This window comes from Cervus elaphus, chromosome 24 (assembly GCF_910594005.1).
Source record: "Cervus elaphus chromosome 24, mCerEla1.1, whole genome shotgun sequence".
In the NCBI taxonomy this organism is placed as follows: domain Eukaryota; kingdom Metazoa; phylum Chordata; class Mammalia; order Artiodactyla; family Cervidae; genus Cervus; species Cervus elaphus.
The window spans coordinates 66456955-66472107 of NC_057838.1; the positions used below are offsets into that span (position 1 = coordinate 66456955).

At 56.4% G+C, this 15153-nt stretch overlaps 2 protein-coding genes across 9 annotated transcripts in view; one reads left to right on the forward strand and one right to left on the reverse strand.

Annotated features, from left to right (window-relative positions):
- The window catches only part of ATG7 (autophagy related 7), a 265262-nt gene extending 257099 nt beyond the window's left edge, over positions 1-8163 (forward strand). For 3 of the 4 annotated variants that reach the window (XR_006337502.1, XR_006337501.1, XM_043885785.1), the window contains one exon: positions 7925-8163. Coding sequence is in view for 2 of the 4 variants with exons in the window: in XM_043885785.1 (XP_043741720.1) it covers positions 7925-7957 (33 nt within the window). In the remaining 2 variants the exon portion in view is untranslated. Of the gene's footprint in view, positions 1-7004; positions 7090-7924 lie in introns of all 4 variants that reach the window. The other variant, XM_043885784.1, reaches the window with a different exon arrangement.
- A 656-nt stretch (positions 8164-8819) lies between these two features.
- The window catches only part of VGLL4 (vestigial like family member 4), a 152820-nt gene continuing 146486 nt past the window's right edge, over positions 8820-15153 (reverse strand). For all 5 annotated transcript variants that reach the window (XM_043885787.1, XM_043885788.1, XM_043885786.1 and 2 more), the window contains 3 exons: positions 14668-14890; positions 11786-11906; positions 8820-11489 (listed from right to left, as the gene is read on the reverse strand). In XM_043885787.1, coding sequence (XP_043741722.1) covers positions 11224-11489; positions 11786-11906; positions 14668-14890 — 610 coding nt within the window. In that variant the 3' untranslated portion in view covers positions 8820-11223. The remainder of the gene's footprint in view (positions 11490-11785; positions 11907-14667; positions 14891-15153) is intronic.

Below are 15153 nucleotides of genomic sequence, written 5' to 3' on the forward strand. Positions count from 1 at the left end.
CTCCCGTCTCAGGCAGCACCACCTCGTAAGTGCCTGAGTCAGCGTTCTCTAGGGGATGAATGAATGAATGGCTGTTAGTGGGAGCCACGTGGAACCATGATGGGACCTTCCTTCTTCCCCCAAGTGGACAGAACCCTGGCTCAACCCCTGCTGGGGAAGCGCAAAACCTCCAAACCGCCCCCCATCTTCCCAGTGGGAAGACTCCTGCCTCCAAGGGTGCCGGCCAGGGGGTGTGGGGAGCAGGCCTGCTCAGAGAGAGCCGCAGGTTTTTATTTTTAATCTTAAAAAAAAAATAGAAACGCTAAAACTAGGTTTCAAAAATTGTGGCGTATTTTAAATGTTTACATTGAACAAATGAACACTTTTAACACACGCACAAATATAATTGTGCCATTTACGGGATAATTACAGTGTTTACCAAAGAAAAACCTTAGTCCGCGGCAGGCTTCAGGCAGTGTGGTCCAGAAATGGGACACAAATTTGAAACCGCATGACGAACGGCCCCTTGAAACGCGTCCGTCTCCCCAGGAGAGTGGATCGGGAGACCCAGAGCCCCCTGGTGCGTGGGGTCCAGTGCTCGCGCCCTGATGGTTGGACGGCTCCCCTTCCCGGTAATGGGTGCCCCCCTCCCGCCCACGCCCCTCCACTCGCCTGTGGGCAGCGGCACCTCCTCTGGGCGGGCTGTCCCTGAGGCAGGGACCAGCCAGGACCCCCAGCCAGCCAGAGCACAGGCGGCAGCCGGCCCTCTCCCAGGGGAGCCTTCTGAGCAGGGTCGGGGGATGGAGCGGGGAGCCCGCCTGGCCTTTCCCCGGCCCTGGGCTGGCCACGCTGCCTGTGTGTGCTGTCAGCCGTGGGGCTTCTCCCTGCTTGCCCACCTAACAGGACGGGAGTCCAGGCACACGCCTCTGTCCCTTTCTGTAGAAGGGATTTCACTCGGCAGTAAGGACATGGTGAGATAAAGCAGGAAGAGCCTCCACTCGCCCCCTTCCTGGCTCGGCCTCCGTGGCAGGTTACAGAAGTCCGTCTGCACTTGAGGGGCCTCTGTGTGAAAGGGGACGTTCACCCCAATGTCCTCAGGCGCTCAAGAAGTGGAGTGTAGGCAGCTGTTTGGCCAAATAATACTCCACTGCAGGGAGGGACCACGTTTTCCGCTCATCACTCAGTGGGCATTCGGGCAGTTTCCTTCCTTTCTTTTTTTTACTGTTGTGAATAGTGCTGTGGACATTCATGTACTACTGTTTGTGTGGATGTGGACCTTCATTTCTCTTGGGTATACACCCAGGAGTGGAATTTGTGGGTGATTTGGGAACTCTGTCTTTTAAACTGTTTGATGAGCTGCCAAACTGCTTTCCAAAGAAGTCTCACTGTCTTATGTTCCCAGTGGCAACATTCATGAGGGTTCCAGTTGCCCCAGACCTTCTCTGGTTACTGCCTGGCTTTTTGGTTAAAGCCATCCTAATGGGTGCAGGGTGTTACCTTGATGATCACGTGTCTTTTCATGTGCTTCTCGGCCATTTGTCCGTTTTGGAGAAACGTCTGTTCAACTCCTTAGCCCATCTTTTGTGTGTGTGCGCTGTCATGTGCGGCTCTTTGTGACTTCATGGACTATGTACACAGCCCGCCAGGCCCCTCTGTCCATGGGATTTCCCAGGCAAGAATACTGGAGTGGCCTGCCATGTCCTTCTCCAGGGGATCTGCCCCACCTAGGGATCGAAACTGTGTCTCTTGGTTTTCTGCCTGTCTTTTCGGTTATTTTTCTTTCTGGTTTTTTAAATATGCGAAACATTTACTTGATTCTGAAGTGAAAAAGATATGTTCAAAGCAGCCTCATGTTCATTCCACCCACGCCTGAGAGGTAGCCATCTACTGTAATTCCCAGTTTATCACCCGTTAACACTGCTGCATTTTCATCTGCGGGTCTGGAGGCTTCGGTCCTAGCAGTGGTCCGGGACAGCAGGGTTTTCCCGCACCACTCTCAGTGTCAAGCTTTGGGGGTTTTGCCAGTATGAGTGATGAGAAATGGTCTGTGTGTAGTAAAACACACCTGTTTGAAGTGTATCGTTTGGTGAGTGTGGCAAACGATCTCCTTTCTGTCACCACAGATTAGTCTTGCCCTTTCCAGAATCTCCTGTGAATGGATTTATGGAGTGTGCAGTCTTGTGTCCGGAGGCTCCCTTGGCTCAGCAGAGCGATCCTGAGATGTGTGCAAGCAGCTCCGAGCCTTGGAGGCGGGTTCCTTCGATGGCGGGCAGCATCCGCTGTATGGTGTCCCTGTTTGCCTCTTGATGCCTCTCGATGGGTTGGGTCTAGGCTGTGCCTGTTACGAACCAAGCCCGCTGTGAACCTTCTGGCACAATCCTTTTGCAAGCCCATGTTTGTGTTCCTTTGGGGGAACAGGTGAGGTGTGTGTGTGGCCTTCCCAAGTCTCCAGGCGTCCCCCGGAGTGGCCGTGCCCCTTCCCCTCCCACCAACAGCCCTGAGTGAGCTCTGGCCACTGCCCCCCCCCCCCCGCCCCGTTCCCACCGACCTTCATGTTGCCAGCCACAGGTGTTAACCTTGGCTGTTCCAGAAGGCGAGGGGTGCTGTCCCTCACAAAAAATTGCTTCATTTTTTAAAAGATGTTTGCTGGAATGTAGTTGATTTACGTGGTCATATTAGCTTCAGGTGCCCAGTGATGTAAATGATTTTAGACTCTTGCCCATACAGACCACCGCCGAGCATGGAGCAGAGTCCCCTGTGCTGTGGAGGAGGCCTCGTTAGTTACCTTCCACACGAGGCAGTGTGTATGCGTCAGTCCTGCTCTGCGAATTCATCCTCCCCACGCCCGCTCCCCTCTGGTAACCGTAGGTTTGCTTTCTACTTAACTTGTGAAAGTCGGTCACTCACTCATGACTCTTTCTTCTATTTTGTAAGTAAGTTCATCGGTACGGTTTGCTTTAGCTCGCACATATTTTAATAGGTGTTATGATATTCGCCCTTCTCTGACTTCACTCAGTATGACAGTCTCTAGGTCCATTCATGTTGCTGTAAGTGGCATTATTTCATTTTTTATGACTAACAGTCCATGGCATACATGTGCTGTATCTTCTTTACACGTTCCTCCATCAGTGGACATTTAGGTTGCTTCCATGTCTTGGCTGTTGTAAGTAATGCTGCTGTGGACACGGGTGTGCGTATCTTTTCGAATTACAGTTTTCTCCAGATGGATGCCCAGGAGCTGGATTGTTCGATCATAAGTTTCTGTATTTAGTTTTTTTTTAAATTATAATTGCTTGACAATATTGCGTCAATGTCTGCTGCACAATGAAGTGAACCAGCTTTCTGTGTATACCCCGCCTTCCTCTCAAGCCCCCACCCCGCCCCAGTCGTCACAAGCACGGAGCTGAGCCCCCCGTGGCGCGGCGGCATCCCACAGCACTCTATTTCACACACGCTCGCGCGTGGGCATCTGGCTGCTCTGCCTGCCCAGCACCCCCCACGGTGCCCACAAGTCTGTTCCCTACATCTGTGTCTCCTTTCCTGCCCTGCAGATAAGATTCATACCATTGCTCTGTGTGTGTGATTCCACGTGTGTGTGCACACTCAGTAATGTCCGACGCTTTGCAACCCCATGGACTGTAGCCTGCCAGCCTCCTCTGTCCATGGAATTTCCCAGGCAAGAAATACTAGAGGGTAGCCGCTTCCTCCTCTAGGGGATCTTCCTGACCCAGGAATCAACCCATGTCTCCTGCATCTCCTGGATTGGCCAGGTGGGTTATTCACCAGCGCGCCACCTGCAAAGATTCCATATGTATGCATTAATATATATTTTTCTCTTTCTGACTCATTTCCCTCTGTATGACAGACTCTGGGTTCATTCTTGTCACTACGAATGATCCAATTTCATTCCCCTTTCATGACTCAGTAATATTCCATCGTCTTTAAGTACCACATCTTCTTTATCCATTCATCTGTCGATAGACATTTCGGCCGCTCCCATGTCCTGGCGATTGTAAATAGTGCTGCAGTGAACGGAGGGGTGCATGTATCTTCTGGAAGTGCGGTCCTCTCAGGGTGTGCATGCCCAGGAGTGGGACCGCTGGGTTATGCGGCAGTGCAGTGTGGTTTCCTGAGGAAGCCCACACTGTTCCCCAGAGCGGCGGCAGCGGTTCCCGTTGCCACCAGCGGTACCAGGGGGCCCTTTTCCCTCCACCCTCCAGTGCGGGTCGTAGTTTCTGACAGCGGCTGTTCTGGCCAGGGAGGGGACACTTCACTGTACTTTGATCTGCGTGTCTCTGATAGTGATGTCGAGCATCTCTGCATGTGCATTTCCCTGAAGACTGAGGATGCGGAGCGTCTTTTCAGGTTCTTATTAGTGCTGTATTTCCTCTGCTGTTAAATATCTGTTCAAATCTTTACCCCATGTTAAAAAAGAAATCAGATTATTTGTCCCTTTATCATTGAGCTGGGAGAGTTTGTATATTTTGATACAGTTCCTCGTCATGTACAGCGTGGCTGTTTGCCTGTGGCCTGTGGTATGCCTTTGCAGTTTCATGGTGGTGTCTTTCAGAGACAGGCATTCTGAAAACTGTGTCGTACAAATCTTTAGCATTTGTTTTACTCTAAGTAAGGCTGAACACCTTTTCTTACGTGTCAAAGCTATTTACAAGTCTTTTTTCTGTAAACTGCCCATGTCTTTGGTCTGGTTTTTTTTTTTAATCAGTTTATTGGTTTTTATCTCCTTGATTTTAAAAGAGCTTTTTATATGTTAGGGTATGGTACAAGGTTGTGTTTTCACCCAGTGTGTGTCATTTGTCTTTTCAGCTCCACTTACAGAGCTTTTTCCATGCAGAATTCCTCCTGTGTGTTTACATAATCCAGTGTATCTATTTTTGTTGTTTATAGACTTTGATTATAGGCTGCCCACTCCCAGGTTATAAAGAAATTCACCCACGTTTGCATCTAGTGTTTGAATAGTTTGTTTTTTTACCTTCAAGAAATGTAAAAAAAAAATTTTAATCTCTGCTCCGTTTGGAGTTGATTTGGATGTACAGTGAGGCATAGACTCAATCTTATCTTTTTGGAAATGACTCTCCAGTTGTCCTTATATCATTTAAAAGCTCATATTTTTCTAATGATTTGAGATCACACTTCCCAGACCTTTATTGTTAAAACAGTAGATTTCCATATGTTTTTGGACATTCTGTCCTGTTCTGTTGCTCGACCGTTTGGTTCCCCTGGCCCCATCTGCCTGTGGTTCTGCTACCACTGCCTCTAAATTACAGATTTGATGATGTTTAAACACAATGTAGGGGAACCTCCTCACTGTTCTTTTCATACTCAAAGCTTCCCTTGTTTTTTTTTTTTTTTTCCACATAAACTTTAAAACCAGCTTGTCTAGCTCCGGGAAAGATAGTTGATTTTTTTAAAAAATGGGGATTGTGTTAAATTCATGCTTACTCAGGAAAGTGGACATGTTCACTGATGTTGAATTGCCCCGGGCAAAGACACAGGGTGTGTCCCCACTTCTCCCAGGATACTTTTCACACAGGGGTTTTTCCATAGACACGTTGTCAATTTTATGTTAGGTTTACTTCCTAGTACTTTCCCTCTCTCACTGCTCTTATACTGGGTTCCTCTCTCTCATTGTTTCCTACCTGGATGCTGTTTGTGTACAGGAAGGCTGTAATTGAGTCGTTAATTTGGTATCTTCCTATGTTACTGAAAACTCATCACTGTCTGTATTCATCGAAGCATTTTCTTGGGTTTTCTCAGTAAACTTGCATTATCATCTGACAAAAAGATCATTTATCTCTTCCTTAGGCTACAAGGATTTTTAAAGCTTTGTGTTACATATTGCCAAATCTCTGGCACCAGTGTATACTCCTCTTGGAAGTGTTTATTCACACGCTTGCCAGCACTGAGTGTTAAAATTTTTTAAATCTTTGTCAATTTCTTACCACCTTTATTCATTAAGAGCACATTCATGGGCCCCTTCTGACTATAGGCAGGGTGGTCTGCAGACTACAATCAGGACAGATCTACAGGTCTACTCCGACTACCGTCCGTGGAAACTGTAAGTGCGCTGGGCTTGGAGACTGTAGGCAGAGACAGTCCCTGGGCAGACTGGTCTGCAGTCTACGGGCAGACTGGCCCTACAGACAGTAGGCAGTGGTGCTCAGCCTACAGGCAGTGTGGGCCTGTATACTCTAGAGAGTGGTCTGCAGGCTGTAGGCAGAGTGGTCTTGGAGACTAGTCAGGACCACTCTGACCCAAATCTGCCAATCCATAGACTGTAGCCCATGTAAACTACAGGTAGTGGTCCGCAGACTAAGGTAGAGTGGTCCTAAGACTACATTTGTCCTCAGGATTTGTGCTGCTCGTGCCCTGACTATCTCCCCTTTCCTTCGGGCCCTGCCATTCGTTGTTTAGCCTCTGGTTCTGTGAGTTTGGCTTTTTTTGAGTCTATATGTTAAGTCTTACGATACTGTTTGTTGATCTTGACATTTCTTGGGGTTCACAATTCAGACTCCCTCCAGAGAGCAGCCAATGGCAGACGATGGGCTGCCCTCTCGTAGAAACCCCATCTTGGGCCTAGAGAAGGACGCCTAATGCCACTTCCCCTGCAGCACAGTCCCAGCGTAGGAAGTCCCTTGGATGCCTTACTTGTACCCCTGAACCTTCTGGGCAGGGCCTGGACCTCTCCCCAGCACCCCTGCTCAGGCCAGCTGTCTCCCCTTCTAGTTGCAGATGCCCTTCCCCACTAGACCAGACAGTAGGGCGACAGAGTGGGCCGTCCCCCTCCCAGTACCCCCCTCCCCATCCCCGGAGCCTGGGCAGGGGTGGGGCGCCCTGACCCGCCAGGCTCTCTGGCCCCGCCACCCACGCAGGCGTCCCCGCACCCTCTTTATTCTCCTAAGCCTGCTCCCCTGTGCTCCCAGCTCCGCACCTTTCTTGCTGTGTGACCCAGGGCTAGCTGACGCCCCTCTCTGAGCCAGTTTCCGCCTGTATCTCACGGGCTGTAGGGAGTTGTGGAGGAGGGAGCCTCTGGCCTCACGTGGCACGGGGAGGAATCCACAGACGTGTGTGTCCACGGGATGAGAGCGGAGAGTAAGTGTGCAGCGCGCCCTCTGAGCGTGGGGGCAGCCTCTGTGGGAATGCACCCACGCCCCCGGGACCCCCCCAGTCCCACCCAGGCGGGCCCAGGACTGCCCCGAGCCGGGGAGCCCAGCCTGTGCGCGCAGGCCTGGCACCCTCAGACAGCGGGCCATCGTGGTCTCACCCCCACGTGCTCGGGCAGCAGGGGGTGTGCACCAGGGACGGGGTGCGTGTGAGGCACACCCCCCCCCAGCACTGCCCCCAGGTGGCTGGTCCTCGGGGAAAATGCCCCTCTCCCAGTGTGTCCCCCGCGGTCCCCACGCTGACGGCCAGGCCGCTGTGGACGCTGGTGTTTACCTTGGCCGCGCCTCCCTGCCTCCCGGGCCAGCCTCCTGTAAACACCATGCTCCTCCTCAGAGAGCTCTCAGCTCTCTGAGCACGGAGGCCGCCTTTTGCAACCAATTCTAGGAATTTGGAAAGTCTGTGGGCCTAAGGTCAGGGACCAGCCCGCCCCGCCCCCCCACCACTGGTGTGGGAAGCCCCCGGGGCCCCCATGCTGGCCTCGGCCTTCTTTCTCTGGGGTTCACGCTGAGGGGGCCAAGGGAGCGGGGCCAGCGGCGAGGGCCGCCTTGGGAAGGCCGGCAGTATCAGCGCCGCAGAAACGGCCCGGGTGCTCCCCGGCGGGGCCTGGGGCCTGTGGCTCCTTCCGGGAGAAGCGTGGCGGCACTTCTATGGAGACGGGGGCCGGGGGCGCAACCGGGCTTCTCCTCCGCTGGCCGCCGCACCCACGTGGCTCAGATGGCCCCACGGGCGGGCGGACACTGAGCGTCTCCCCTTCTCCACGCAGATCTGGGACATGAGTGACGACGAGACCGTCTGACATGCGCCTCACGCTCCAAGGCCGCTGCCCCAGGACTGCGACTCGGCCCCGCATCCCCACAGCTGGAGGCAGTGGAGGCCCAGCCTCCCTCCGCACCGGGAGCTGCTGGCTTCCTCCCATTTCTGACAGCTCCTCATACCACCGGTTCTGAGCTCAATAATAACCTTGGCTTCGGCACTGCCGGCGACCTGGGACTTGGTCCCCTCCATGAGCGCTTCTTTCTTCTGTGGTCACACGTGTTGGGGGGGGGGCGGTGCTCCTCCTGGCCAGGACCCCCGTGGGGGGAGTGACGGCGGGAGGAAGTGGCCCAGACCCGTGGGGAGCAAGAAGCCGGCTCCTTCCAGTGGCCTTTGTAGGGGCTGCGGCCCCAGCCTGGCCGGCCGGAGGGGAAACAGGACCAAAGGGGCCACGCCGGCCCAGGGAAGCGGACCTCCCCGGGACCGCAGTCTGCTGCCCAGGCGGCTCCCCACCTCTGCCTCCTGCTCTGCGGAGGGAAGATGGGCCTGCCCCGCTGCACTGGGGGAAGGAGACGGGGCTCAGGGACTGACACTCAGCTGCCCGAGCGCGGCCAGGGGGAGGCGCTCTGCCAGGGTCACTCGGGCTGATTTCACTCTTCATCCAGGGGGTGCAGGTCTGTGGCCCGCAGAGCAGGGCATGGAAATCAGGAGGGGGGCACTTACCCCACGTGTGTGTGCGCGCGGTCGTCTTTCTTCGGCAAGGAAGCAAAGTCAATAATGAGTCTTGGGTTGGATTGCTGTAGGTTTTAAAATTAATTTTCCAGGCTATGTGGGGCTTAAACCAGAGGCCACTGGACACCAGGCACTGCCTCCACCCAGCCTGGACCCAAGGATCACACCAACACTTCGTGGTTTAAGAGCACTTTATTATTGTTCTTAAGGCTACTTTTAAGTACAAAAAAAAGATGGCCTGCCAAACCTTTTTTTTTTCTTCTTCTTCCAGGAAAAACAGGCCACAGAGAATGGTATATTACAGATTTACAAACACGGAGAGAATGGTCTGAACGCACTGCGGATGGCCTGGCTCTGTGGAGAACCCCTCTGTGCCCCTGAGGCCAGGGCGTGTCCCTCTTCCCCATGCCGCTTGGTTTTCTGCCCGGGGCCCCTCCGCCCAGGTCGGTCAGCGCGCAGGGACCTGGCCCTCGGCACTCCCTCCCCCCTCCCCAGTGATGGCCTCGCTGGCGGGCGCCCGCGGAGCCCGTTCTGCACAGAGCCGCCGGCAGTGGGTCGTTTTCCTGGGCGACGCTCAGTAGCCTGTAGCAATAACAAACTAGTGGCTATTAAGGCAGATGCAGTGTTCTCATAGAATAACTGTGTTCCTGCACTTTTACAGACAAATCTACGACGAAAAAAAAAAAAAGATCAACTTTTTTTTCCAAACCAAAAAAAAAAAAAATGAATGATTACAATAGGAAAAGGGAAAAATTAAATAGCTACATATCATTAACAAATTAATTGTTCTTCAAAAAATACCTACAAATTTCTCTGTACATTCTTTACGCACAGCGTAATGATGGTCTTAAAGTTACCTATATAAAAAAAGTGTTCTCAATGATTTTTTTTTTCCTACAGAAAATATAGGGGCCTGGATGCAAAAGCCTGGAAGCCCAGTGAAGTGGGAGGGAAATGCGTGCGGGGGGTGGGGGAGACGCCTTCCTCCTGCCTCTTCAAAGACCTGCAGCCCCAGGAGCCCAACGCCGCCTGGTCACCCAGTGCCAACTCTAAAAGTCACCAGCAAACCTGTATCTTTCTCCTACTGGCGACCAGGCCAGGCCAGGGGCCACGCCAGAGCCCTGGTGGGCGGGGCCGGGAGGCTGCGCCGGGAGGGGCGGGGCCCAAGAAAAGGTGCCCGGAAACAAAAGCAGCTGTCGAACATCCACAGCTGGGTCTGTCATGCTTGCTTCTTCACCTAATTCCTAGTTAGTAGCTATGACTATAGCAAACGATAATAAATGCAGTAATAACTGTATAAAGTCAGAGGAATGTATACTGCCTTGGCCCCAGCGTACGAGAGGAAGCACACAAAAACACCGCGTCAGATTGTCGGGAATCTGCTGTCCCGCCAAGGGAGCAGAGCAGTTTCTGCATCGAGAGGGAAGCTGGGAGACACCAGTCCCAACTCCCCTGGGAGCGAGGGAGCAGGCAGGGAGGCAGAAAATAGCCGATGCTATCAGCCTGCGGCCACCGCTCCAGCATCCTACTCGGCGGCTGACCAGCCACTCGCCCGCCCGCGTCCAGGGCCTGCCAGGGAGTAACATGGATATCAAATACAAATCTTCGAGTACAACTGTACCAGCAGTAAGTATATCTAGGACTGTAACTGACAAAAATAAAACGCATTCTGAGAAGAAGCTAGTTAAGTATTAAGGATTTTTTGTTTACTGTCTATACAGTTAATAGAAACCAGCTATTTTTATCCATTAAAACATGCATCACTGTTTAAAGCACTACACGCTCCTCCAACTTCAGCTCTAGCCTAACAAACTGCAGTGTTCAGAAAAGGTAAAATGCCCGTGATTGGTAAGAGTCTGCAGTCCAGTTGCAAGCACCTGAAATCTAGACAGAGAAAGACCTATAACCTGCATGAGACTTCCCCTTTCCAAAGCGGTTTTGTCTAAGTTAAAAACAAAACAAAAAAAAACACAAATGGTCACTCATGTCATCCTGAAACCCTCTGTTTCTCAGCAGTTTGCCCTCGGAGCACCAGCGCCTCGCACAAAGCTGTCAGGCAGGCCACTCGAGTCCTCCTCCCATAGTGCAAATCAGACACGACAGTCCTGTTCTCTTCAAGTAGACGCACGCACACAAGCACGCACACACACGCACACACGCAGGCTGGAAGCGGAGCCGCACACGCCCGGGTCTCGAGAAGCGAACGAAAAAGCACAGAGCGTCTGGGTCGCCAGTGGCCTGGCCTGTGACTGAGAAAGCGCGAGCCGTGGCGACCGGGCCTCGCGGGGCGCTGACCTGGTCCAGGCGTCTTTGGTAACCGAGGCGGGCGTGCGGGCGCCCGCGGACAGAGGTGTCCCGCGCGGCGCCGCCAGCATGTCTGAGGGCCCCGAGGACGAAGACCAAGCAAGTACGAAACACAACAGAAAGCCCCACCACGTGGTTTTTGCGAATAAACCATCCCTCCCTCTTCCCACCATTTTTTTTTTTTTCCAATTTTTCCATTTTTTTTAAGCACTGACTGTTCAAAGCTCAGGCAAACCATGCAGATGGACGTGGTGTCGGAGGGCGGCACTCCCTTCAGGAGACCACGGACGGGGAGTGGCTGTGGCTGACCATGTGGGCCGAGGGGCTGGCTGGCTGGCCCCGGCGCGAGGCCGACTCGGGGCTGCCGGACGCGCCGTCCTTGGCCGCCTTGATCTGGAGCCACGTGTCGCCCAGGGCCTTGGCGAAGTGGTCGTCCACGGAGCCCGTGATGGACACGGAGTTGGGGGCCGGCTCCGGCTCCTTGTAGTTCTTGCCCAGGCTCCGGCGGAAGTGCTCCTCCACCACGGGGTCGCAGGTGGCTGGGGGCAGGGGGACAGCGGTCAGAGCGGGGACCGCACAGAGGGCCACCCCGGTGCGGGTCCCGTCTCTGCGCCTGCGGCCCGGGGCCGTGCGCGTGCACGTGCACGCACACAGGGCGGCCAGAGGCCGGACTCGAGGGGGGCCTGGAGGGCGGGGCCCACGGGCTGCTCCCCTCTGCCCGCCCGCTGGCCCAGGACGAGTTACCCGCCCAGCCCCGGGGCCTCTGTGCTGGGACAAGGCCGCCGTTCCGGGAACAGGACGGGAAGGGGCGTGGGGGCACGGCGCGGGCACTCACAGCTCGGGGTCCGCCGGTAGCTGGCCGGGCCGGCCGCGCAGCCGCTGTGCGCCACGGGGCAGTGTGAGAGGTTGCAGTTGCGGGCGCTGGCGGAGGCGCACGTGATCACCGAGGGCCGGTTCTGCGGGAGGAAGCTGGCGTGAGCGCGGCGCGAGCACACGGCGGGCAGTGCGGCCCCCACCCGGCCACCCTGCCCTCGCGTTCCTCCCCAGCTCCGAGGCAGGACGGCCACCCCCGTGCCCCTCAGCCTGGCCGGGCACCCACTGAACCGGGAGACCCCCATCAGTGCGCGCGGGGCCTTCTCCCCGGCTCCCCGTTCTCGCCAAGCACCCCGCCTAGACTTCTCCCGGCCCAAAGGCAGATCTGGTCAAGCCCCTCCTCCGCCTCGTGGTTCCCACTCGGAAGCCCAAGGCCCCAAATCCACAGTGAACAAGCCCCGAGGGAGTGTGCCGGCCCCCTCCAAGCAGCGGCCCTGTGAGTCGCTGAGCCCGGGGGACAGAGGCTCGGCTGCTGGGCTGAAATGAGACCATCACCGGTGCAGGGACCAGCGGGAGGACGACAGGGGGAGAGCCCCCTGCAACGCGACCACAGGCCCCACCGCCACAGTCCCCTGAGGTGTCCCCCAGACCCCCGAGCTTCTCTGAGCCATTCGAGGACCTTCCAAGATACTCCCGCTTCTGCTCATGTTTCTGTTCTGACCATGCAAGTGACGATGGAGACGGAGACAGAGGAACCTCTCCCAGTGCGTGAGTCACACACACACTAACCAGCGTTACCCCTTCCGCCTTCCCCAAGGCCACCACGCAGTGGGCCTGGCAACCTCCACCCACCCTTCACAACCCTATTCAGCTACCTCCTCTGTGAAGCCTGAAGCCACCCCCGAGCAGGCACCCTGCCGGACATCCCTCGACCTGGATGAAAACACCCGTGAACCAACCATGCTCAGGCTGCAGCCAGGAAGGGTCCCGATAGCCCCAGAGGACACGGAGCAGGACCAGACAGCGCCCAGGAGCTGCGCGTGGCGGCAGCCCAGAGGCTGAGTGACGGCAGCGGGTCAGCAAGGGGATTGGGGCTTGTCCACCCCCGGCCATTCCTGTAGAGCCAGGTCAGTAGCCCCTGCGGAGGCCTGCAGAGCAGACCTTCCCGGGATGGGCAGTGGGCAGGTCTGTGATGCAGATCTGGCTCCATGTGAGAGAGCAGGCATGTGCTCAGGTCTAACGAGGAACCGCAGACTCCGGAGCTGGGGGAAGGTGAGGCTGAGCAGCAGCAGCCTGAGAACAAAGACCTCGGGCTTTACTGACAGTTCCACACGTCGGCAACGGAGCAGGGCCACCGGGAGCCAGTGTGACACCTTGCCGTGGGGACAGAAACGGTGAAGAGGAGGGAACGTGGCTCTGAGACTCGGCAGGCCTCGGAGAACCAGCTGCCCGCTCATTAGGCAGGACCTTCATTCACCCTCTAAGCTCGTTTTGTGAAACGGTAAGAATCGGACCTGAGGGGCTTGGAGCTCAGCCTGAGACGGGTCTGGGGGCCTGGCCGGGGTCAGGTCCAGGTGTCCTGCCACTTCTGGAGGGTCTGTTCAAACCCCTGAGCCTGTGCTCTCCCCACGTGCCCTCGCTGGGTAACCTGCCCGCCACCCTCCAGATGGGGCTGCGTTCCTAAGTGACCTCGCCCCTGGCCAGGCTGAGGCAGGAGGAGACGTGGGGGGAACTCGGGAGCTGGGGGACAGCCACGCAGAGCTTGCCGTGCAATCCACATGCAGCGAGAGAAAAGGATGCAGAGACAGGCCCGGAGCCAGGGGAGGAAGGGGGCCTGCCTCCCGTCCGGCTCTCAGGCCCGGCCCGGCCCTTCCTTCCGAAGCCTGGCTGCACCCACGGCTCCGGGAGACGCCCGGGGCCTCTCGGCATAACTTCCTTCCTCCCTGCAGCTCCGGTGAGTGTTCCCTACCTGGGAGCTCCCCCCGGCTCCCCCAGCGGATACATGAACAGCCTGGCACACTCGATTACCTGGCTCCTCCAGACTCGAACTGTGTGTGCGCCCGCATCTTGCTGGACCAGCTTCTAACACACTCCCTACACAAAGCAGCTGTCTCTACCCAGCTTTGTTAAAGAGGAAACAAACTGGGTCGTGATCTGGGGCTTTAAGGCAGGAAGCGCGACTGCTCGTCGGCCTTCCGGGAAGCCACAGCGAAACTTCACCCAACACCCGGGGGCGCCCACGAGCAGGGGGCACAGACGGGTCAGAAGCGGGCCTGGGCAGGGGCTGCGCTGGCAGCCTGGAGGCTGAGCTCGGCTCCGGCACCTCCTCGTGCTCGCGCCCGCGTCCAGGCGTCTCGAGCGAACTCTGACTGAGGATCTGCTGGCCCCGGGCCCCGGAGGTTCAGAGCGAGGAACCAGGGTCCACACCGTGCTTCTGAGCCTCACGGTCAGTGCCTCCCTTTATTAGCTGTTCCCCCGGGAACCCCTTTTTTTAGGTCTCCATTCCTACCAAACAACCTCTGTTTATTGACAACTTAATTCCCTTATTTTCCTTAAAAAAAAAAAAAAAAAATCCCAGTCTGCCAATCATAGGTTTCTGACCACTGACTTCCTAGGATTGCAGCCCGAAGCAGAGCAGCCTGGCGCTGAACTCCAGCGTGTGGCCTCGTGAGGGGTTCAGTCGGGAGTCCCCCTGGGAGCATCACACTGATCCCGAAAGGGCTGCCAAGGAAGACGGCGAGAAACACCGCTAGTCCTGGCCACTCCCTCCTCGTGCGCAGAAACAGCCCCCCAGACACGGCCGCTTCTCTGAGGCCACTCGGCCCACACAAGGAGTCACCCACGTGGCTGGTGGTCCCGGCACAGGCCCGCCGATGGGGTCCCGGCCCCTGGACAGAGGCGTACCTGCTGCCGCTCCACCGGGGCCAGGGTGGGCGAGAGGCCGGCCGGCCTGCCGGCGTCCAGGCTGTTCTTGGTCAGTGCGAGGGGCTGCTCCATGCTCAGGCTGGGCAGGGACGCATACAGGGGGCCACCGTGCAGGCTCATGGTGGGGGCCACGGCCCGCTCGATGGGGCTGCGGCTCCGCTCCCGGAGGTCTTTCCGGCAGTCCCCGTTGGCCGTCTTGTTCCTAAAAAGAGAGCAGCGTGCGCTCAGATGGGAACACCGTCATCACCCCGCCTTGGGGCACCTCCACCAAACAGCCCGCGGGGAACCGAGGGCCAGCATGCTAGCTTGGGTGGGCGCTGGGGAGCGGTGCCCTCGCAGGGTCTGGGGTCCGCTCCGTGGCACCAGCAGGAAGGAACTCACCCCCCTCCCCCAGCAGCCTCCCTGCAGCTTCTCTGACACACCCCACCCACGCAGGGCCAGAGGCCTCACCCCGCGCTCCAGGCC